At 57.2% G+C, this 23,759-nt stretch overlaps 1 protein-coding gene across 1 annotated transcript; it reads left to right on the top strand.

Annotated features, from left to right (window-relative positions):
• The first annotated feature begins 7,783 nt into the window (after positions 1–7,783).
• LOC125439701 (loricrin-like) lies at positions 7,784–12,041 on the top strand. The gene is made up of 3 exons (XM_048508833.1): positions 7,784–7,823; positions 10,946–11,115; positions 11,345–12,041. Exons 2-3 carry the CDS (start codon positions 10,968–10,970, stop codon positions 11,857–11,859), a joined length of 663 nt encoding a protein of 220 aa, XP_048364790.1. The 5' UTR covers positions 7,784–7,823; positions 10,946–10,967; the 3' UTR covers positions 11,860–12,041.
• The last annotated feature ends 11,718 nt before the right edge of the window (positions 12,042–23,759 follow it).

Genomic DNA, 23,759 nt, shown 5'->3' with positions numbered 1-23,759 from the left:
GAAGGCGGGGTTTGGGAAGGGGAGGAGCCTCAGTGGGTACAATGCCATACAGCCTGACCTTCGAAGCAGCCATTGGCTCCAAGGGACTGATCTCTGTAGTCTTGAGATGACTTATAATTCCAAGAGATCCCTAGGATGTACCTAGAAATCAGTAATTCTTTCCCACAGGTTCCAACTAAATGAGTATTCTTGTATTGTATCTGATCCCACAGCTAGTACATTGTGCAAAATTCCAGAGGTCTTGTGTGTGAGAGTGAGGGTTCAATTAGGCCTATACTCCAGCGTTTTCTTTAGAAGAACTGATCTCAATCATCCAGAGATCAGTTGTAAGATTGGGACATTGCCAAATTTTCAAGTTATGACTACCAATCTTGATTATGGCTACCAATCTTGATCCTCTTTGATCTGAGATTGCAAATGCCTTAACAGTCCAGGTGCTCAGGAGCAGCAGCAGCAGCAGAAGGCCATTGCTTTCACATCCTGCATGTGAGCTCCCAAAGGCACCTGGTGGGCCACTGCGAGTAGCAGAGAGCTGGACTAGATGGACTCTGGTCTGATCCAGCCGGCTTGTTCTTATGTTCTTATGTCCCATATTCCTTTCAAGCAGGCAGGGAGAGTTGCCAGCCATGAATTAAGAAATACTTGGAGATTTTAGGAGTGGAGTCTGGGGAGGGTGGTGTTTATAGAGGAGTGCAACCTCAGCAGGGCATGCCGTAGAGTCATCATGCAGAGGGCAAACGCTGAAATCCGACAGGTTTTGCAGCACGCTTCAAATTGCACGTTTTCCCCCCTAAGCCGCCTGCAAAACATCTCCCGCTTGAACGTATGGAATGGACAGCAGTGGCTTATCAACAGAAAATGGAGCCTGGGACAAGAACTGAGGTTTTTTGGGGGGAGGCATGGGCGGCCGCCCTTTCCCATCTTCTCACAGAAGTGTTCTGGCCTCCATGAAGCTGGCAGGTTTTTGCTGCTGCTGTAAAGTTGGGGTGTGGTGGCAATGCACCCCGGTGGGGGGGGGGCTGCCGGTGCCAGTGGTGAGCGGGGCAGGTGGGTGCACCATGCAGCCAGAGGTAGCATCAGGCAGCCCAAGCTGGATGGCTCTGGCGGTGCTGTTTGGTGTCTCGTCTGCTCTCCTCCTTCCCACCCCCTACTCCAAGACACCAGCAGCCCCATGCAGACCAAAGAGTCCCGGATGCCTGGGAGGCCACTGCCATACAGGAACAGCAATTGCCCACTGCACAGCCACACTTCCTCCCACCCCAGCAGCAGAGGGCTACTTCCCCACTGGAGCTGCCCTGGTTTCACCTCTGCTCCCCTGGGCAGTAAGCTGACTCAGGGCAGTGGCAGGAAGCAGCGCCGCTCGAGGCAGCCTCAGGAGGGGGCAAAATCCAGGCCTGTGAGGAGGGGCCCCAGCAGGTCTGTCCATCACCACAAGCCACGTGCTCCGGATGGCTCGGGGTTGGCGGCAGCCCCCCAGGCCCAGTCCAGGCACCGCAGGAGAAAACCCAACTCAAAATGTTGTGACCGTGGAAACCTCTTATACTATTGTATTGAAGGGGGCTCTAATAGGTCAGAGGATGAAGTTTTGTTGATGAAATACTTACTTAGCTTTCCAGACAGGTTGTATCTGGAGGGATGCTCTCGAATGGCATGGAATGCTACTGTCCTGCCCTTGCCAGATGTTCATTTTGGTCTGGGTATGAGTGATCCCTGTGTGTCACTGCATGAGTCCTTGATTATGGTGTGTGATATCTTTCATTATGCAAAACACTTGATTGCACATGGTTGTGTTATTGTTTCTCTGGTGTGACACAAGTAGGCCTCGCTTTGTGTATTCCTAGCTGCATAATGCTTAGGGGATCATGGCTCTCAGTATGTGGGGAGTGGGTCTTGTGTGTGGGGAGTGTGTGGGGAGCAGGTCTTGGGGTAACACCACTTGTGACAATGGTGGAATTGAGAATGTATTAATAACAGCTATGACTCTATGACAGTGTCCCTATATTTATTGTCATTCTGCTACAATGGTTTTGACTATTGATCCACCTTCCCTTGAAAGAAAGAAAGAAAGAAAGAAAGAAAGAAAGAAAGAAAGAAAGAAGGAAGGAAGGAAGGAAGGAAGGAAGGAAGGAAGGAAGGAAGGAAGGAAATATAATAACAATGGTAATTCATCTAGACATAAATTTATACAAGTTTCTATCAATGATTTCCAAACGTCTCAAACATTTAAACCATATCTGACTTATCATGACTTCTGGGCAAGAGGCAAGAGTTTCAGAGTTTCAAGGCAAGAGTTTCAGAGGGTTTGCAATTGCGTGCCTTCATGTTATGACCCTGGTATTCTTTGGAGGTCTTCCATCTGGATACTTGCCAGGGTTAGCTTCTGAGATGTAATGAGATCTGGCTATTTATTTGTTTGCTTGTTGGATTTAATAGACCGCCCTATCCCCGAAGGTCTCAGTGATGTTCGTGATGACTCAAATGGGACTGGATTTTATGAATGTCCTTCTATTTGATCTGAATTAATCTAGATTCCCACAAACCATTTCAATTAATCCTTGAAATTCTTATTGATTAAGGATTCTTATTGATTGAACATTTTTTTAAAAAATTGTTCATTTTATAGTCCATTATTTTCATTTAGACTTATACACCACAAACCAATGTACTCAATCGAGTAAGGCATCTATTAAGAGAAATAACAGGATTAAAATAGCAGAAATCTGAAAACAAAGCATAAGTATTAGATATTAGTATTAATATTAGTATTAGAAGGAACACAAATAGTGGCAAAAGAGATTTAAAGATTCCATTCCATATAGTATGTTAACATATTTATTTCATTAAAAATAATACTTAATTTGGTTTTATATGAGTCCAATTTTTTAATTAAATCGTTTTTCCCACTTTCTCCCTGAACAGATTTAACGTGACAGTTGTGGGCAAGGGGAATACTATTTTGTTTGGTTTTATGAGGTCCTAGACAATTTGTATTCTTCATCTTTTCTTATAAATATTCATGCTTGGAAATTTTGTAAGGCAATACACTGAAGTGAGCTGAAACCTGATCTTTGCTGTGTTTAATCTCATACCCTGCAATTACGATGTCACAGTGTAAGTCAGATGAAGGATGAAGGATGTAGTCTGATCTCATCAAAACGTGGAAGCTAGGCTCCCAACTGGTCTCCTGATGGGCAGCAGGGGGCGTGGCTTGGGATGGGCCTGGCAACACTAGCTTGACCCCAAAGACTGGCCAATCCCATATTGTTTCTACAGGGAGGGAAGTGTGGAGTTCTACAGCAAAAACATGCACCAAATCATAAGAGAACAGCTTTAAGTAGCATTCCGTTACCAGCCCTCTTATTGGCTGCTTTGCACAAGGTCAAACTCCCTCTTTCTCCACCCTCAGTTTCTAGAGCCTTTATGGGCGATTCCGCACATGAGTAAAAAAGGTTCGACCCAGTTCCCTGAGGAGGGTACTGACCTAGGTTGAAGCCATTGTTGTTCCCCACTGCAACAAGCTTGATCCTAGCTCAGAGGGCGGAATCATCCTGTGCCTCTTCGCTGCTCCGTTCCGATTGGCTACTGTTCTATGGCCATGTTCCGTCTATCCCCACACATGTTATTAAAAAACTGCCACAGGAATGGAGGGACAAAGGTGGCATTTTTTGATTGGCCAGCTGTACGCATGCCCGAAACACTCAGCTGTGATTGGCTGAATGGGGGACTCCTGGCACCAGAGATTCCGCACTTTACTGGAATCGAGCTGAGTTCGAACGTGGTTCCCTGAAGAAGTAGTAGTTCCCAACTGGAGTCGGAAATTTGACCATTACACGGAGCGAAGCTGGTACAAAACCACGTCGATCCCAGTGGTTGTGCGGAGCATTTAGGTCGAATGCAGCTCAAACTTAGGTCGATAACGCAAGTGCGGAATCAACCTATGATGGATTCCAGGATTTTACTGAGAAGTAACCAGAGCAAAGACTCCTGAAAACAAAAAGTTAACATTTGCAGCTCCTGGTTGGCTGGCTGCTAGGGCCCTTCCGCACATGCAGAACAATGCACTTTCAATCCACTTTCACAATTGTTTGCCTGCGTCTGTGGCTGCCATCTTCAGAGATTAAAAAACCTCTTGTGCCTGATTTCTTTTCTGACTAGGAAAGGAGAATTAAGAAAACAACACTCTCCTGCTTTCTGTAAGGTTGTGTCTTTTTATAGTTGAGGGTTTGGCCTTGGAGAGGATTCCTTTGCTACGTTGGGCTGAATGCCCAGTAAGTCTGTTATCACTTGCTTAACCTTGCTTTCTGTCTGTGTGATATAGCCCTGTGTGAAACTGCTTTTGGTTTGTTAGGTGGGAACTGCTAATTGTTTATGTTCAGCTCTTGGGGGGAAAAGAGGCCCGTAAAAGCGGCTGTCCGAAAAGGGGGGGGGGTCAGAATCTGCCAGCTCAATAAAGCCAGCTCAATAAAGAACTATTAAAGGTTACTTTTGGACTGGACCTTGCTGATTCCTTACATTTCTAGGGGGTGTCTGGTATCTGAGCATAAGCAACCCAGTTCACTTTTTTGTTTATTTTTGTTTTGTAAGGTGGGAAAACAGATATTTTTAATTAAAAACACTCTCACGCTATATTTTAATATCGAAACATATAGCAAGGCCTGCTCAGATTTTTTTCCTTCAAGGGACAGGCTGATACAGTTTTGAAGGGAAAAATTTCCTCGTGGCATTTGGAAGCAGAGGGTACATCACAGCCTCCAATTCTCTGAGGAAGACAGACACAAAACAACTCTGGTAGTGTTTGGGCAGAAACATACTTATTGGGATAAATTAATGGATTCCAGCATTCTGTGCCCTTCACCAGTGGCGTAGCACCAAGGGGACAGGGGGAGCATGACGCACCGGGTGCAATGCCAGTGCAGGGATGCGGCGGGGGCATGGTGAGGACATTCCAGGGTGTTCCACAGGCATTTTGGGGCAGGACAAGGGCAGGCAGGGGTGTGGCAAGGACATAGGGTGCACACATGCCTCATGCACAGTCCCCCTCTCACTGCGGCCCGGCACATCACCATTAGCTCCAGTGAAGCAAAACTCATGCAGGGAGGACCAATATCGCAATGCCATTTCTGGCTGTACCCAGAAGTAATATCTCAATGCTCTAGGAATTCCTCAAATTTCTATGGTTGTCAATTGAAAGACTGGAGAATTCCTAAAGCATTGTGATGTCACTTCTGAGTACAACTGGAAGTGACGTTGTAACCTCTATCTGTGGGTTCTGTGGGGCAGAACGTGGAATGAGTTTGCAACAACAAATTTTAAAAACAAAATGGTTTACTTTGTTAACATATAACATCAAACATCAACATTTAACATCACACTTCAAGGTCCTGTTCAGGTTGCATTTTCAAGTCCTTATATTTACAGTCTTCTGATATTGCCAAGTCCAATTCTTCCTGCAAGTGGGTTGGCTCCTGAAGACCCCAAGAGCTTGGTGAACAGGATTCAACATGATGAAGGTTTCCAGGAGAACTCTCACCCATTACAAACACAAAAAACCCTGAAATAATAAACTCCAACATTTACAACATAGCAAAAATAAACAACTACCTTCCCACTAGTTCCCAACAACATTGCAGTTACCTTAACAAGGTGTTAAGGGCTTATAGAAATCAAGGTCCGAGTCTGGTAGCCTTGTCTCCTCCAAACTACATGAGCTCTGCAGCCTCCTGCTGCTTTGAGTCTCCACCCCTTTCTGGGTAAACCCATTCTGAGCATGGGGGTTACAACATCATACAATGCTGCTCTTTCTCTCTCTCTCTGTCCTTGTTTTTTGTCTCAGTGGAATGAAGTGCCCAGTTGACCATCTTTCTTTCTATGCATGTGACTGGACAATTGGCTATAATACATACATGTAGATCTATTCTATGATATCAAGAAGTGCCTGATGGTCAGTAGGAAGTTTCACACATTTTCCCCCTCACCCAGAATCCTTCTTATTTGTTCCAATGCTGTTTCTTTTCCATTTCCTAACAAACCCATCCGTTCTCGACACTAGTTTCCTTCTCAAGCTGTTTCTTTGATATTAAGCCAAAGACTTGAAACCATCGTCCATATTCAATCTAAATCAATTATACTGGGCAGGAAAGGAACAGGAATGATGTTAGATCTCGATCCTTGAAGCAATAAACAGGCTCTGGACTGTTGATCGGTAACGTTTATTTAAAAGGTAACAAAGCGCCCAGCTTGCAAGAAGTTCTGACCCATCTGCCTTCTTTTATTCAGAAACAATCCCCCCTCCCGTTTTTCCAAAGAATGTAAGAAAGAGTTATTCCGCAGCACCTGAAGGTCAGTGACAGATAAAAGTACAGACACCTGGACTTCCACCCCCACGAGTCAGTGGAAACAACCCCTTTTCCAGTGGTGGGATTCGAGGTGGGATCCAGCAGGTTCTCACCAGTTCCCGAGAGTGGGTCACTAATTATTTGTGTGTGCCGAGAGGGGGGTTACCAATTGGGTCTGCTTTTCCGTTAGAAATCCCATTAGGTCCAAAAATCATAAAGTCCTGTGGTTTCCTATGTGGCTGGTTAGCGAAGGTAGAAAACGGGATCATTCTCCCTGTTGGGCTGTTTTAAAAACATGCTTTAGAAATATGGTCAAGTTCCTTGTTTGAGGAAAGTATCCTTCTTTTGATTTCTAGAAACAAAACTAAGTATTTGAAAGTATTAAGTACTTGACAGGCAGTCAGAGGAGAAGTAGTTGTTTCTGTTGGCAGTAGACGATAGGACTTGCTATAATGAGTTTCAATTATGGACAGAAAGATACCAGCTGGAAATTAGGAACTGTTTTTTTAACAGTAAGAGTTTTTTACAGTAACAGAGACATTATTAATGCCCCACCCCCGGAATGTCCGGCCATGCCCCCGTCGTGCCCCGCCCAGCCCCATTGGCACTATGCCACTGTTTGAATCCCACCACCATGGGAACCTGTTACTAACATTTTTGGATCCCACCACTGCGCCGCCGCACACACGCACCTCCAGTCCCTATTGGGCAGGGAGGTTGCTTTAGTAACCCCTTCTCGGCACTCAGAAAAAAATAGTAACCACTTCTAAAGAAGTGGTGAGAACTGGTTGGATCCCACCTCTGCCCTTTTCCCATGGAAGGTGTCAGGGATAAGCCTTGTTGTCTATAAGGCATGTGAAAGGAAGAGTAAAGATCAAGGAAAGAATGTCCCTTTACAACATGGTATCATATATATTTTGCAGCAATTACATTGACAGGAATGTATTTCAGTCACCCAGATACCATCAGGCTACAATGGTGCTGGAATGCACTTCAATCAACTAGGTGCCACCCTTGACAAATGAATAATATCACAAAAATTGGGATAAATGTGACTCTCATGGGGCTCAGATATTTGGAAGGTGATGGCTCAGGTGAATCAAGTCTCTTCCAATAGGTGACTCATTCTATCAATTCAAATGAGATGTCAGAAAATATTAGGAAAGACTGTGCCACCCACATATTTAAAGCAAGTGTTTACATAGTTATCAGGTGATAGAAAGCAGTCGCATGTCCTGCTATCAGACCCATACACATATTTCAGATACGCATCTCACGTTGGCGTGAGTCAAAAGCGATGACGAGCGCAAAAATGGGGGCAAAATTAAGGACAAGCCGCGGCTGGTTCGAAAACCAAGTGGCAATTTTGCCACGTGCTCGGTTGTGAAAGGGGACACTGACAGATGGTATAAAAGGCCCTCCTTGGTTGATGCTTCTCATACACTCAGCTGCAGTTGCTTGGACGACATTTCCTCAGTGATCATCAGGGTAAGTGCAAAGACCTTTCTTCTCTTTGACTTGCTTGGATTTATTGGATGCTTAGTTCTTCTGAGACATCTCGTTCTGTACTGACTGGCGGGGACACTTTTACAGAAACTGAAGGACATATTATATCCCTTTCTGATCTCTCCAACAATTGACATGAAACAAATTATTAATATTTATTTGTGTGGGCAGGTGTGTAGCTAAACGATCATGCTAGGTGGTTTCTCTGGTGAGTCCTTGGATGGGAGGCCACCAAGGAGAACCAAGGTTGCTACCCAGAGACAGACAATGACAAACCACTTTTGAACTCTTCTTGCCTTGAATACCCTATGGGGTTGCCATATGTTGGCTGCAACATGAAATTCCTGAAAGCTATACCTTGCAGTGTTATTGGTTCCCCCATGGAACAAAAGGAAGGGGTAACAGTCAGTGGTGAGATCCAAACATTTTAGTAATAGTTCCCATGGTGGTGGGATTCAAACAGTGGCGTAGCACCAATGAGGATGGGCGGGGCACAATGGGGGAGTGGCCGGGCATTCCAGGGGCAGGGCATTAATAATTTGGAGGCCTTTGGAGGATCCGGCCACTGATGGTGCCCCCCCTCTTTGTTCTTGGCCCCTTACACCTGGGCCTTCTGTCACCTAATGGGACGGCCCCTTACACCTTGGGAGAGGATTTTGAAAATGGGGCTGTCGGACGCCACTTATACTTATTATATTTAGTCTTTTATTGTTTCTATCGCTGCTTTTAAAGGTTTTAACTATTTCATGACTGTATTATGTTTGTACATTGTACACCGCCCGGAGCCCCCTGGGGATAGGGTGGTATAAAAGTTGAAAGAATAAATAAATAAATAAATAAATAAATAAATAAATAAATAAATAAATTTCTCTGTTACTGTAAAAAACTCTTACTGTAAAAAAAAGTTCCTCATTTCCAGCTGGCATCTTTCTGTCCGTAATTTAAACTCATTATAGCAAGTCCTATCGTCTGCTGCCAACAGAAACAACGACTTCTTCTCTCATTGACTGCCTGTCAAACACTTGATACTTTCAAATACTTAATTTTGTTTCTAGAAATCAAAAGGAGGATACTTTCCTGAAACAAGGAACTTTACCATATTTCTAAAACACATGTTTTTAAAACAGCCCAACAGGGAGAATGATCCCGTTTTCTACCTTCGCTAACCAGCCACATAGGAAACAACAGGACTTTGTGATTTTTGGATCTAATGGAATTTCTAATGGAAAAGCAGACCCAATTAGTAACCCCCTCTCGGCCCACACAAATAATTAGTAACCCACTCTTGGGAACTGGTGAGAACCTGCTGGATCTCACCTCTGGTAACAGTCAGTGGGCTTGATGAATCTTGTCAGCCTCTCTGGTACATCATAGATTTTTGCCCCAGGGAGACAGCACACCTTTCAAAACATCCTGTCAGGCCTACGAAGTACTATTTCTGTTCCCCACAACAAGGAGTCCCCTTCTACCACTATGGGGCTTTCTGCACTGACAGAGTTTTACTGGTTCCTATCTAGGTTCACTTCAGTGTATCCGCACTGCAACTGAGCTCAACGTTGTTTTGTCTCAGTTCCCCCCCCCCAGAACTGCGACATACCTGTCGCAGTTATGAACTGCACCTTTCTGCTGGAACAAGGTCGATACCGCTTCGAAGCTTCGAAGTGTGAATGCATCGAAACGACACCTCATCCATTCAACCAATCAGGCACGGCTTTTGTGGCATGCGCAGAACAGGAGAGTCGTGGCGGGCATGTAACTGTAAACTGTAAACTGTAAAAACTGAAAAAAAAGAACGCTCCTGTTTCCCATGGTAACACAAGCTCCAATCACGATCGAGGAGCGAAACAGGCACCAAGATGATCCTGCCCACTTAGCTCGGTTCCATGGGGCCAAGTAAGTTGCTGTGCAGACAGCCTGGAATCGCCCCCCACTGAAGGGAACCGAGTTGACCTTAGCTCCCTTCTGTAGTGCGGAAAGCCCCTATATGTAGTAATTGGATGAGGGACCACTGAGGAAATCCAGGATTGCCACGCAGAGGCAAGCAATGGCAAACCATTTCTCAATGTCTCTTGCCTTATGGAAGCTAAGCAGGGTTAGTCCTTTGATGGGAGACCATCACAGAAAACCAAGATTGCTTCTGTTCATCTCGTGCCTTGAAACTGGTTGCAATTTGACAGAGTATAATCGTATTAGATAATTTCAAACCTTAAAGAATCAAAGTAGGTTTGGAAGCATTTTTGTGGGTTTGTTTCCATATTTTTTTTATTGTTGAGGTCCAGACAATCCCTTGGATCATCTCTGGGCAGAGGGAACTATCTTCCTTGCTCCTAGCCAGTTTTGAACAAGTAATACTGTAGGAAATAGAGAGGAACAAACAATAGTCGTTTCATAAACGAATGTTCTGGTTGGCAGACATTAATCCAATAATCTTTGGGTTGGTCCAGGATGTCCTACTCATGCTCAAATAGAGCGTGGTAAGCGTGGTAAGAGCAAGCATGGTATAGTGGTTAGAAGGGGCAGACTCTAATATGAAGAACCAGATTTGATTCCCCACTTTTCCACATGAGTGGCAGACTCCAATCAGGTAAACTTGATTTGTTTCCCCACTCCTCCACACAAAGTCTGCTGGGTGAGCTTGAGCCAGTCACAATTCTCTCAATTCTGTCAGCACCACCTAGCTTACAAGGTATCTGTTGTGGGGAGAGGAAGGGAAGGAGTTTGTAAGCCACTTTGAGACTCCTTCCAGGAGAGAAAGGTGGGATATAAATCCAAGCTCCTCTACTTCTTCTTCTTCTAAGTGCAATTTTTCATTTTTTGTTGGAGTTGAGAAAGACAATTTGTCACGCTTGGAATGTTAGAAAGTCACTTGTCCCATAGCAGAAACGGGCCCTTTTCTGCCTCTACCAACACATATGGACATCCCTCCTCGTTTTGTGCATCCAAGAAGGAGAACAACATCTCAGGAGCTTAATTAAAAAGGCTCAACAAGAATTGTGGGAAGGGAAGATGGTGTGGTCTTAACAGCAACATTTAAGAATGTTTCCATGTAGACCTTTTCTGAAAATACCAATCTGAGCTTTCTCTCTCCCTTTTATGTGCTCCAGGATCGCTTAAGCCACCAGAGCAATGAGCCAACAAGCACAAAGAGGAGCAAGCTGCTCTGGTAGCGGATGCAGCAATAGAGGATCTTCTGAAGTGGTCCAAAGCAGCGGAGGAAGCTGTGGAGGCAGCAGTAGCGTTGGAAGCAGTGGATGCTCCAGTAGCAGCCGTAGTGGTGGCGGATGCAGTGACAGAGGATCTCCTCAGGCTGATCCGTGCCAGCCGGAGGATGTTATGGAGGCAGCAGTAGCGTTGGAAGCAGTGGATGCCATACGGTAAAGCGTTAGTTAGTGGTGGCGGATGCAGCGACAGAGGATATTCTCGGGCGTCCAAAGCGAAAGGAGGATGTTATGGAGGCAGCAGTAGCGTTGGAAGCAGTGGATGCTACGGTAGCAGCCATAGTGGTGGCGGATGCAGTGACAGAGGATCTCCTCAAGTGATCCAAAGCAGCGGAGGATGTTATGGAGGCAGCAGTAGTGTTGGAAGTAGTGGATGCTCCAGTAGCAGCCGTAGTGGTGGCGGATGCAGTGACAGAGGATATTCTCAAGTGGTCCAAAGCAGCGGAGGATGTTATGGAGGCAGCAGTAGTGTTGGAAGCAGTGGATGCTACGGTAGCAGCCATAGTGGTGGCGGATGCAGTGGCAGCAGCCGTACTGGTGGTGGATGCAGTGACAGAGGATCTTTTCAAGTAGTCCAAAGCAGCGGAGGATGTTTTGGAGGCAGCAGTAGCGTTGGAAGCAGTGGGTGCTACGGTAGCAGCCATAGTGGTGGCGGATGCAGTGGCAGCAGCCGTACTGGTGGTGGAAGTTGTGGAGGCGGAAGTGGTGGCGGATGCTTCAGTGGCAGCAGTGGCGGCAGGACCGTTGAAGGATTTTCTCAAGAGAAGCAACAGAAGATCTTCCCCCAGAACCTGAAATAGATGCCTTTAACGAGAACTCTCCAGCGGCCGCCACTCAATGCAGATCTTTTCTTGCCTTCCAAAACCATCCTTGGTTAATAATCTCCATAATTTTGGATCTTCTGGTTATTAAAACGTAGCCTTTCAGTCTTATGATATCCACCCCTTCTTAAAGTATTAAAACTTCTGCACATGCAAAGAAATATTTTGTGGCACTTGTATTTATCTCAATCAAATCTGACAAAAAGTCATAGTCTATATCTATACACTACATCTATATCTATATACTCATAGTGAAGCCAACCAAAGCTGAGAATCCAGGCAAGGCAGATCTTTCTACCACCCTGAAAAAACCCCATGTTTGCAGGAAAAAAAATATTGGGGAGAGTTTAAAAATTCTTAAAATGACACAAGGAGTACCTGTAGCTTTAAGCAGCAGATTCACTCAGGGGCTGTTGCTAGGCAACCACAGTATTCCAAGCTTGGTTCTGTCAGTCAAGGGCAGAAGGAAGGAGCAAGGTCCTGTACAGGGCTGTTTTCCCCTGGGGGGGGGGGACTCATTTGGGCAGGCCTAGCTAGAGTTGCAAGTTTCAGGTTGGGGAATTCCTAGAGATTTTGTAGTGGAGTCTGAAGAAGGCAGGTTTTGCAGAGAGAAGAGGCCCCAACAGGATAGACTGCCATATAGTCCACCCTACAAAACATTTATTTTCTCCAGGGATTCAGCTTTCTGTCGTCTGGCGATCAGTTGTAATTCTAGGAGTTCTTCCGGTTCCATCTGAGATTGGCAACCCCACGCCTGGCATTAACCTCTGTGTGACTCCATACCACTTGGCTTGCATGATTCTACTAAGGCTGGCTGCTTGCTACTGTCCATCAGCAGCAACCTTATGAATGCCAGTGTGTTGTAGGACTCAGAGCTTCAGAGGAGGGTCCCAGATACCCAGGTCTGAATCCTCACTGGAAGCTGACTGAGTGATTTTGGGCCAATCACATGCTTTCAGCCTAATCTACTTTACCGGGTTGTTCTGTCAGTAAAAAGGAGGACCGGGGAATCATGGAAGTTGCTTTGGTGCCCACTGTGAAGAAAAGTGGGGCATAAATGAAGTAAATCAATATAGTAAAAGATGGGAGGTGGGCAGTGGTGGGATCCAAAAATTTTAGTAACAGGTTCCCAAGGTGGTGGGATTCAAACAGTGGCGTAGCGCCAATGGGGCTGGGCGGGGCACGATGGGGGCGTGGCCGGGCATTCCGGGGCGGGGCATTAATAATTTCTCTGTTACTGTAAAAAACTCTTACTGTAAAAAAAAGTTCCTAATTTCCAGCTGGCATCTTTCTGTCCATAATTTAAACTCATTATAGCAAGTCCTATCGTCTACTGCCAACAGAAACAACTACTTCTCCTCTAATTGGCTGCCTGTTAAATGACTTAATACTTTCAAATACTTAATTTTGTTTCTAGAAATCAAAAGAAGGACACTTTCCTGAAACAAGGAACTTGACCATATTACTAAAACATGTTTTTAAAACAGCCCAACAGGGAGAATTATCCCGTTTTCTACCTTCGTTAACCAGCCACATAGGAAACAACAGGACTTTATGATTTTTGGACCTAATGGGATTTCTAATGGAAAAGCGGACCCAATTAGTAACCCCCTCTTGGCACACACAAATAATTAGTAGCCCACTCTCGGGAACTGGTGAGAACCTGCTGGATACCACCTCTGGAGGTGGGCAGTAGGTAAGTTAATGAATGGCTAAGAAGGAGACAATAAGGCCGGGAAAGGGGGGAGGATATGAGAGTTGCCTGGGGAACAGAAAAAGAATAGTGCGGGAAGGGGAATACGGGGGAAAGTGAGGTGCCACCCTACAATTTCCTGAGGGTTCCCTACCATTCAGGTTAGTCAGGCCCACTGGCTGTTATCACACAACTGAGCCATAGTTTTTCTACATAGGAAAGTTTAAGATGGTGTAGAGGAGTAGAGAAGGAGATAGGGTTGTGAAACCCTGGTTAGCATATTCCTTTTTGTAAGCTTTGGTTATCTGGTTTTAACATATTTTGTATATCACCACCTCTTTTATGCCATTAAAGGTTTTTGAATTTGTAAATGAAATATTCCTACAGATTGAGGGTTGAGCCTGGGGAAAGTGGAGTTTGAGGAAAGGAGGGACCTCAAAGGGTTATAATGCCATAGACTCCACCCTTAAAAGCAGCCATTTCCTCCAGGGAAACTAGTATTACCATCCTCCAGGTGGGGATAAAGATCACGCCAAATTACCACTGTTGTCCAGAGGACAGAGGGCGTTTTCCCACTTACTTTCTGCCCCGCACTACTGTCGCCAAGTAGCGTGGGGTCCCCCGGCACTCCCCACTACAGGGGCAGCGACAACGCAGCTGCCCCGACGCTGCCGCTGTTGCGCCCCCTCAGCACGTGTCATTCCTGGTGCTCTTCCAAACGGTGCCTTTGGATGACCCCACGCAGAGTGGGGTCCTGGGGAAGCCCAGTCGTGGAGAAGCCCGGGCACGCGCCAGAAATGACGCACGCTGAGAGCAGCGTGGGGCATACGGGGGGTCGTGGCAAGTGGGGAAACGCCCAGAGATAAGTTTCTCTGGATAAAATACTTTGGAGGATAGACTTTATGGTGTTACACCCTGATGAGGTTACTTTCCTCCCCAAATCTCATCCTCCAACAGCTTCCCCAACAAAGCTCCAGGGATTTCTTAATGCGGAGCTGGCAAACCTAAGGGGGAGCTGATCTCTGGACTTGAGACATCTGCTGCGATTCCAGGATTTCTCCAAGCCCCACCTGGAGATTGACAATTCTAGAGGGAGACAATGAAAGGGGGGAGGCTATGGGGGCGTTCCGGAAAGAGAAAGAGGAAATATTGGGGGAGCGGGAAATGAGATACCTCCTGCAAGTCCTTACAGGTTCCCATTTTGCACACTTGAATACCCTGAACTATACCTTCACAGAAGTGTTATGGGATTTCCGGACTGTATGGCCATGTTCCAGTAGCATACAGCCTGGAAATCCCACGACACTCCATTCTGGCTGTGAAAGCCTTCGACAATGCATTATGCCGTCACCGCTTGAAAATGCATTTTTTTTTCAAGTTCAATCCACGTATAATATACTGTTCCTTCTATGTGACAGAAACACCAAGTCTTATCTTTGTGTTTGGGGTTATTAAAACAATCCCTCAAATAGTCCATCCTCTCCTGCAAGTCCTTACAGGTTCCACTTGAACACTTGCACACCCTGAATTATGCCTTCACAGTTTGAAAATCCACCTTTCAAATGCAATCCACATATAATGTACGATTCCTTCCAGAAACACTAGGTCTTATCTGCATATCTTATCTCCCTTCCCCAAACCTTGTCCTCCTCAGACCTTACCACCCCCACCCCAAATCCCTAAGTCAGCCATTCTCAACCAGGGTTCCGTGGTACCCTGGGGTGCCGTGAGCATGTCCCAGGGGTACCGTGGCAACACTACCGCCACCCCCCCCTAGTGCTACCCTTCACCCTGGGAGGGGAAGTGGGGTGTGTGGCAAGCAGGGTCAATGGGAGGGGAAGGTGGAGGGTGGCGGCAGGGGTACTGTGAGATATGAAGAGTGAGGTCAAGGGTACCCTGACCTCAAAAAGGTTGGGAAACACTGCCCTAGGTATTTCCCAACCCAGAGCTGGGAACCCCACTAGATCAAGCTTCTATCTTGACTTACTCTTATGGCTACAAACAGAAACCGAATCTACACGTCCTTTCAAAATGGGGCAAATTTATAGATCAGGAACTCCATCAACTGCAAAGTCCACTAAGGAAACAGTGACTGGAGTCAAACTCTTGAAGCTCGGATGGGGTAAGGCAGCTTTGAAGCCCACGCATTTCTGCAAGGTATGTCTTTTGCAAGATTTACTGAGGCCTCTATGAGGGATTCTATTTTTTAAAAAATGTTGGGTTTCAAAAGGGTTTGTGTAACCTCAGCTTGTGGGTTCTGTGGGGCAGAACTTGGAATGAGTTTGCAACAACAAATTTTTAAAATCAGTATGGTTTACTTTCTTAACATATAACATCAAACATCAACATTTAACTTCAAGGTCCTATTCAGGTTGCATTTTCAAGTCCTTATATTTACAGTCTACGGATACTGGCAAGTCCAATTCTTCTTTGCAAGTGGGTTGGCTCCTGAAGACTCCAAGGGCTTGGTGAACAGGATTCAACATGATGAAGGTTTCCAGGAGAACTCTCACTCATTACAACCACAAAAAGAAAACCTGAAACAATAAACTCCAACATTTATAACATAGCAAAAATAAACAACTACCTTCCCACTGGTTCCCAACAACATTGCAGTTGCCTTAACAAGGTGTTAAGGGCTTATACAACCAAGGTCCGAGTCTGGTAGCCTTGTCTCCTCCAACTACATGAGCTCTGCAGCCTCCTGCTGCTTTGAGTCTCCATCCCTTACTGGGTCAACCCATTCTGAGCATGGGGGTTACATTTGCACATATGCATCTTTGAGGTTGCCATTACATAAACTCAGCTGGATTAGGTTTGATGCAGGCATTCATTCAACAGGTAAAGATTTCCCCATTTGTAGATAAAAGATAACGTGGTTCAAGGCTCTGTATTTATAAAATTTCAAGGGATAAATGAAGAGAGAAGCTTCCCAATCCAGTCTGACTCGAAAATGAAAACCTGGCCCTTTGGTTGTGGAAAATGTTGTCAAGTCACAGCTGACGTCTAGCAGCCTGGTAGGGTTTTCAAGGCAAAAGGTATTCAAAGGTGGTGTACTATTGCCTTCCTCCTCATAGTGACTCTGGAATTCCTCAGAGGTCTCCCATCCGAATAGTAAGCAGGGCTGATCCTGATAACTTCTGAGACTTGATGAAAATGGGCTAGGTTGGGCCATCCAGGTTGGAGCGCCTCACTCATAGGGCCCTTCTGCACACACAAGGCAACTCAGGTTTGACTCGTGTCCGCGGAAATCGTTACCTGAGCTCGACTCCTCCATTTCTCCGCACAGCAGCTGACTCGTGTCTCCGGAGCCGAGTTCAGAGGGCGGGACCATCTCCTCATGTCTTCCGCTCCTCATTCCCGATTGGCTGCCGTTCTATGGCGGGAAACGTGAGTGCGTGTCCCTTTTTCCCCGTTTACCTAGGTAGGAGCTACGTAGGAGGATTTTTTTAAAGGCGCGCTTCTCACTGCCACCATGAGTCTCCCGTTCTGCGCATGGGCAAAATACTGCGCTGTGATTGGCTGGCTGGGAGTTGAGGTGAGGGAGATTCCGCACTTCGCCGGCTTCAGCTTGAGTGCAACCTGAGTTCGCCAGTCGACTCGACTTCCCAGTCGAGCTTGAAAATTTAATGGCGAGAGGAGGGTGAGTCGAGTCAGACACGAGTCCGACGCTACAGCTGTGCGGAGTACCCGCGTCGGACCCAAGTCGATCTAAGGTCGAATCCTACAGTGCGGAAGGGGCCATAGCTAAGCCGTTAAGAGATTGTGACTCAGCAATTGGCAGTTAACCCTTTTTTCCTGGCTTGCAGCAAAATATGATCACCTGCCAATTGTAGACAGAGCAACGCATTTAATCGTGCCACTGCGGTGCAAGGGGGATTCCAAAGATAGCAACTATTTTCCCTAGCATGCATAAAGAGCATTTCCCTAAACAGTTGCATTTTTTAAAAAAAATCTAAATGTTGTGATGCATTTCATTATACAAAATAAACATTACATGTGATAAAGGGGGGAAAATCTCTTGTTTTAGATTGGACCTGCCCTTCTGCTGTGTAATATCAATTTCAAAGGTAAAGGGAATCCCCTGAGCAAGAACCAGGACATTACAGCCCCATGGAACGATCTCAAAACATTTAATATTTTTTAACTGAGCAATGACAGCCAAGAGCAGTCTAATTTGGAGATTCGGGTTTGATTCCCCTCTTCACCACCTCGATGGCAGACTCCAACCTGAAGGACCAAGGCCGTTTCCCCACTTTGGTCGTTTCCCCTTTGCTGTGCGCTACTCTCAGCCCGCGTCATTTCTGGCGCGCGCCGGGCTTCCCCACGACCCCACGCTCTGCACAGGGTCATCAAAAGGCGCCGTTTTGAAGAGTGCCAGGAATGACGCTCGCGGAGGGGGGCTCAAGAGCGGCAGCTTCGGGGCGGCTGCGTTGTTGCCGCCTCTGTAGTGGGGAGTGCCGCGGGACCCCACGCTATTTGGGGAGAGTAGCGCACAGCAGAAGTTAAGTGGGGAAAGGCCCCAAGTTTTGCTTCCGCACTCCTCTACATGAAGTCTGCTGGGTGACGCTGGGCAGTACAGACCCATGGGGTTCTCTCAGAACTCTCTTAGCCCCACCTACCTTACAATGTGTCTTTCCAAACTCCTCCTCCTCCTCCTCCTCTGGGGTGGGGGGGGGGGGGGGGGGGGGGGGGGGGGGTTGGGGGGGGGGGGGGGTGGGCGGGGGGGGGGGTGGTGCGGGGGAAGGGTGTGGGGGGGGGGGGGGGTGGGGGGGGGGGGGGGTGGGGGGGGGGGGGGGTGGGGGGGGGGGGGGGTGGGGGGGGGGGGGGGTGGGGGGGGGGGGGGGTGGGGGGGGGGGGGGGTGGGGGGGGGGGGGGGTGGGGGGGGGGGGGGGTGGGGGGGGGGGGGGGTGGGGGGGGGGGGGGGTGGGGGGGGGGGGGGGTGGGGGGGGGGGGGGGTGGGGGGGGGGGGGGGTGGGGGGGGGGGGGGGTGGGGGGGGGGGGGGGTGGGGGGGGGGGGGGGTGGGGGGGGGGGGGGGTGGGGGGGGGGGGGGGTGGGGGGGGGGGGGGGTGGGGGGGGGGGGGGGTGGGGGGGGGGGGGGGTGGGGGGGGGGGGGGGTGGGGGGGGGGGGGGGTGGGGGGGGGGGGGGGTGGGGGGGGGGGGGGGTGGGGGGGGGGGGGGGTGGGGGGGGGGGGGGGTGGGGGGGGGGGGGGGTGGGGGGGGGGGGGGGTGGGGGGGGGGGGGGGTGGGGGGGGGGGGGGGTGGGGGGGGGGGGGGGTGGGGGGGGGGGGGGGTGGGGGGGGGGGGGGGTGGGGGGGGGGGGGGGTGGGGGGGGGGGGGGGTGGGGGGGGGGGGGGGTGGGGGGGGGGGGGGGTGGGGGGGGGGGGGGGTGGGGGGGGGGGGGGGTGGGGGGGGGGGGGGGTGGGGGGGGGGGGGGGTGGGGGGGGGGGGGGGTGGGGGGGGGGGGGGGTGGGGGGGGGGGGGGGTGGGGGGGGGGGGGGGTGGGGGGGGGGGGGGGTGGGGGGGGGGGGGGGTGGGGGGGGGGGGGGGTGGGGGGGGGGGGGGGTGGGGGGGGGGGGGGGTGGGGGGGGGGGGGGGTGGGGGGGGGGGGGGGTGGGGGGGGGGGGGGGTGGGGGGGGGGGGGGGTGGGGGGGGGGGGGGGTGGGGGGGGGGGGGGGTGGGGGGGGGGGGGGGTGGGGGGGGGGGGGGGTGGGGGGGGGGGGGGGTGGGGGGGGGGGGGGGTGGGGGGGGGGGGGGGTGGGGGGGGGGGGGGGTGGGGGGGGGGGGGGGTGGGGGGGGGGGGGGGTGGGGGGGGGGGGGGGTGGGGGGGGGGGGGGGTGGGGGGGGGGGGGGGTGGGGGGGGGGGGGGGTGGGGGGGGGGGGGGGTGGGGGGGGGGGGGGGTGGGGGGGGGGGGGGGTGGGGGGGGGGGGGGGTGGGGGGGGGGGGGGGTGGGGGGGGGGGGGGGTGGGGGGGGGGGGGGGTGGGGGGGGGGGGGGGTGGGGGGGGGGGGGGGTGGGGGGGGGGGGGGGTGGGGGGGGGGGGGGGTGGGGGGGGGGGGGGGTGGGGGGGGGGGGGGGTGGGGGGGGGGGGGGGTGGGGGGGGGGGGGGGTGGGGGGGGGGGGGGGTGGGGGGGGGGGGGGGTGGGGGGGGGGGGGGGTGGGGGGGGGGGGGGGTGGGGGGGGGGGGGGGTGGGGGGGGGGGGGGGTGGGGGGGGGGGGGGGTGGGGGGGGGGGGGGGTGGGGGGGGGGGGGGGTGGGGGGGGGGGGGGGTGGGGGGGGGGGGGGGTGGGGGGGGGGGGGGGTGGGGGGGGGGGGGGGTGGGGGGGGGGGGGGGTGGGGGGGGGGGGGGGTGGGGGGGGGGGGGGGTGGGGGGGGGGGGGGGTGGGGGGGGGGGGGGGTGGGGGGGGGGGGGGGTGGGGGGGGGGGGGGGTGGGGGGGGGGGGGGGTGGGGGGGGGGGGGGGTGGGGGGGGGGGGGGGTGGGGGGGGGGGGGGGTGGGGGGGGGGGGGGGTGGGGGGGGGGGGGGGTGGGGGGGGGGGGGGGTGGGGGGGGGGGGGGGTGGGGGGGGGGGGGGGTGGGGGGGGGGGGGGGTGGGGGGGGGGGGGGGTGGGGGGGGGGGGGGGTGGGGGGGGGGGGGGGTGGGGGGGGGGGGGGGTGGGGGGGGGGGGGGGTGGGGGGGGGGGGGGGTGGGGGGGGGGGGGGGTGGGGGGGGGGGGGGGTGGGGGGGGGGGGGGGTGGGGGGGGGGGGGGGTGGGGGGGGGGGGGGGTGGGGGGGGGGGGGGGTGGGGGGGGGGGGGGGTGGGGGGGGGGGGGGGTGGGGGGGGGGGGGGGTGGGGGGGGGGGGGGGTGGGGGGGGGGGGGGGTGGGGGGGGGGGGGGGTGGGGGGGGGGGGGGGTGGGGGGGGGGGGGGGTGGGGGGGGGGGGGGGTGGGGGGGGGGGGGGGTGGGGGGGGGGGGGGGTGGGGGGGGGGGGGGGTGGGGGGGGGGGGGGGTGGGGGGGGGGGGGGGTGGGGGGGGGGGGGGGTGGGGGGGGGGGGGGGTGGGGGGGGGGGGGGGTGGGGGGGGGGGGGGGTGGGGGGGGGGGGGGGTGGGGGGGGGGGGGGGTGGGGGGGGGGGGGGGTGGGGGGGGGGGGGGGTGGGGGGGGGGGGGGGTGGGGGGGGGGGGGGGTGGGGGGGGGGGGGGGTGGGGGGGGGGGGGGGTGGGGGGGGGGGGGGGTGGGGGGGGGGGGGGGTGGGGGGGGGGGGGGGTGGGGGGGGGGGGGGGTGGGGGGGGGGGGGGGTGGGGGGGGGGGGGGGTGGGGGGGGGGGGGGGTGGGGGGGGGGGGGGGTGGGGGGGGGGGGGGGTGGGGGGGGGGGGGGGTGGGGGGGGGGGGGGGTGGGGGGGGGGGGGGGTGGGGGGGGGGGGGGGTGGGGGGGGGGGGGGGTGGGGGGGGGGGGGGGTGGGGGGGGGGGGGGGTGGGGGGGGGGGGGGGTGGGGGGGGGGGGGGGTGGGGGGGGGGGGGGGTGGGGGGGGGGGGGGGTGGGGGGGGGGGGGGGTGGGGGGGGGGGGGGGTGGGGGGGGGGGGGGGTGGGGGGGGGGGGGGGTGGGGGGGGGGGGGGGTGGGGGGGGGGGGGGGTGGGGGGGGGGGGGGGTGGGGGGGGGGGGGGGTGGGGGGGGGGGGGGGTGGGGGGGGGGGGGGGTGGGGGGGGGGGGGGGTGGGGGGGGGGGGGGGTGGGGGGGGGGGGGGGTGGGGGGGGGGGGGGGTGGGGGGGGGGGGGGGTGGGGGGGGGGGGGGGTGGGGGGGGGGGGGGGTGGGGGGGGGGGGGGGTGGGGGGGGGGGGGGGTGGGGGGGGGGGGGGGTGGGGGGGGGGGGGGGTGGGGGGGGGGGGGGGTGGGGGGGGGGGGGGGTGGGGGGGGGGGGGGGTGGGGGGGGGGGGGGGTGGGGGGGGGGGGGGGTGGGGGGGGGGGGGGGTGGGGGGGGGGGGGGGTGGGGGGGGGGGGGGGTGGGGGGGGGGGGGGGTGGGGGGGGGGGGGGGTGGGGGGGGGGGGGGGTGGGGGGGGGGGGGGGTGGGGGGGGGGGGGGGTGGGGGGGGGGGGGGGTGGGGGGGGGGGGGGGTGGGGGGGGGGGGGGGTGGGGGGGGGGGGGGGTGGGGGGGGGGGGGGGTGGGGGGGGGGGGGGGTGGGGGGGGGGGGGGGTGGGGGGGGGGGGGGGTGGGGGGGGGGGGGGGTGGGGGGGGGGGGGGGTGGGGGGGGGGGGGGGTGGGGGGGGGGGGGGGTGGGGGGGGGGGGGGGTGGGGGGGGGGGGGGGTGGGGGGGGGGGGGGGTGGGGGGGGGGGGGGGTGGGGGGGGGGGGGGGTGGGGGGGGGGGGGGGTGGGGGGGGGGGGGGGTGGGGGGGGGGGGGGGTGGGGGGGGGGGGGGGTGGGGGGGGGGGGGGGTGGGGGGGGGGGGGGGTGGGGGGGGGGGGGGGTGGGGGGGGGGGGGGGTGGGGGGGGGGGGGGGTGGGGGGGGGGGGGGGTGGGGGGGGGGGGGGGTGGGGGGGGGGGGGGGTGGGGGGGGGGGGGGGTGGGGGGGGGGGGGGGTGGGGGGGGGGGGGGGTGGGGGGGGGGGGGGGTGGGGGGGGGGGGGGGTGGGGGGGGGGGGGGGTGGGGGGGGGGGGGGGTGGGGGGGGGGGGGGGTGGGGGGGGGGGGGGGTGGGGGGGGGGGGGGGTGGGGGGGGGGGGGGGTGGGGGGGGGGGGGGGTGGGGGGGGGGGGGGGTGGGGGGGGGGGGGGGTGGGGGGGGGGGGGGGTGGGGGGGGGGGGGGGTGGGGGGGGGGGGGGGTGGGGGGGGGGGGGGGTGGGGGGGGGGGGGGGTGGGGGGGGGGGGGGGTGGGGGGGGGGGGGGGTGGGGGGGGGGGGGGGTGGGGGGGGGGGGGGGTGGGGGGGGGGGGGGGTGGGGGGGGGGGGGGGTGGGGGGGGGGGGGGGTGGGGGGGGGGGGGGGTGGGGGGGGGGGGGGGTGGGGGGGGGGGGGGGTGGGGGGGGGGGGGGGTGGGGGGGGGGGGGGGTGGGGGGGGGGGGGGGTGGGGGGGGGGGGGGGTGGGGGGGGGGGGGGGTGGGGGGGGGGGGGGGTGGGGGGGGGGGGGGGTGGGGGGGGGGGGGGGTGGGGGGGGGGGGGGGTGGGGGGGGGGGGGGGTGGGGGGGGGGGGGGGTGGGGGGGGGGGGGGGTGGGGGGGGGGGGGGGTGGGGGGGGGGGGGGGTGGGGGGGGGGGGGGGTGGGGGGGGGGGGGGGTGGGGGGGGGGGGGGGTGGGGGGGGGGGGGGGTGGGGGGGGGGGGGGGTGGGGGGGGGGGGGGGTGGGGGGGGGGGGGGGTGGGGGGGGGGGGGGGTGGGGGGGGGGGGGGGTGGGGGGGGGGGGGGGTGGGGGGGGGGGGGGGTGGGGGGGGGGGGGGGTGGGGGGGGGGGGGGGTGGGGGGGGGGGGGGGTGGGGGGGGGGGGGGGTGGGGGGGGGGGGGGGTGGGGGGGGGGGGGGGTGGGGGGGGGGGGGGGTGGGGGGGGGGGGGGGTGGGGGGGGGGGGGGGTGGGGGGGGGGGGGGGTGGGGGGGGGGGGGGGTGGGGGGGGGGGGGGGTGGGGGGGGGGGGGGGTGGGGGGGGGGGGGGGTGGGGGGGGGGGGGGGTGGGGGGGGGGGGGGGTGGGGGGGGGGGGGGGTGGGGGGGGGGGGGGGTGGGGGGGGGGGGGGGTGGGGGGGGGGGGGGGTGGGGGGGGGGGGGGGTGGGGGGGGGGGGGGGTGGGGGGGGGGGGGGGTGGGGGGGGGGGGGGGTGGGGGGGGGGGGGGGTGGGGGGGGGGGGGGGTGGGGGGGGGGGGGGGTGGGGGGGGGGGGGGGTGGGGGGGGGGGGGGGTGGGGGGGGGGGGGGGTGGGGGGGGGGGGGGGTGGGGGGGGGGGGGGGTGGGGGGGGGGGGGGGTGGGGGGGGGGGGGGGTGGGGGGGGGGGGGGGTGGGGGGGGGGGGGGGTGGGGGGGGGGGGGGGTGGGGGGGGGGGGGGGTGGGGGGGGGGGGGGGTGGGGGGGGGGGGGGGTGGGGGGGGGGGGGGGTGGGGGGGGGGGGGGGTGGGGGGGGGGGGGGGTGGGGGGGGGGGGGGGTGGGGGGGGGGGGGGGTGGGGGGGGGGGGGGGTGGGGGGGGGGGGGGGTGGGGGGGGGGGGGGGTGGGGGGGGGGGGGGGTGGGGGGGGGG

Source organism: Sphaerodactylus townsendi, linkage group LG01 (genome assembly GCF_021028975.2).
Source record: "Sphaerodactylus townsendi isolate TG3544 linkage group LG01, MPM_Stown_v2.3, whole genome shotgun sequence".
In the NCBI taxonomy this organism is placed as follows: domain Eukaryota; kingdom Metazoa; phylum Chordata; class Lepidosauria; order Squamata; family Sphaerodactylidae; genus Sphaerodactylus; species Sphaerodactylus townsendi.
This window is presented reverse-complemented; position numbering and strand designations above follow the sequence as displayed.

What these genes read in the sequence shown, in the direction of transcription:
- LOC125439701 (XM_048508833.1), top strand. Translation starts at nt 10,968, where the DNA reads ATGAGCCAACAAGCACAAAGAGGAGCAAGCTGCTCTGGTAGCGGATGC. An exon ending in CTCCAGTAGCAGCCGTAGTG is followed by an intron (nt 11,116 to 11,344) that starts GTGGCGGATGCA and finishes GCAGCCATAGTG; the next exon opens with GTGGCGGATGCAGTGACAGA.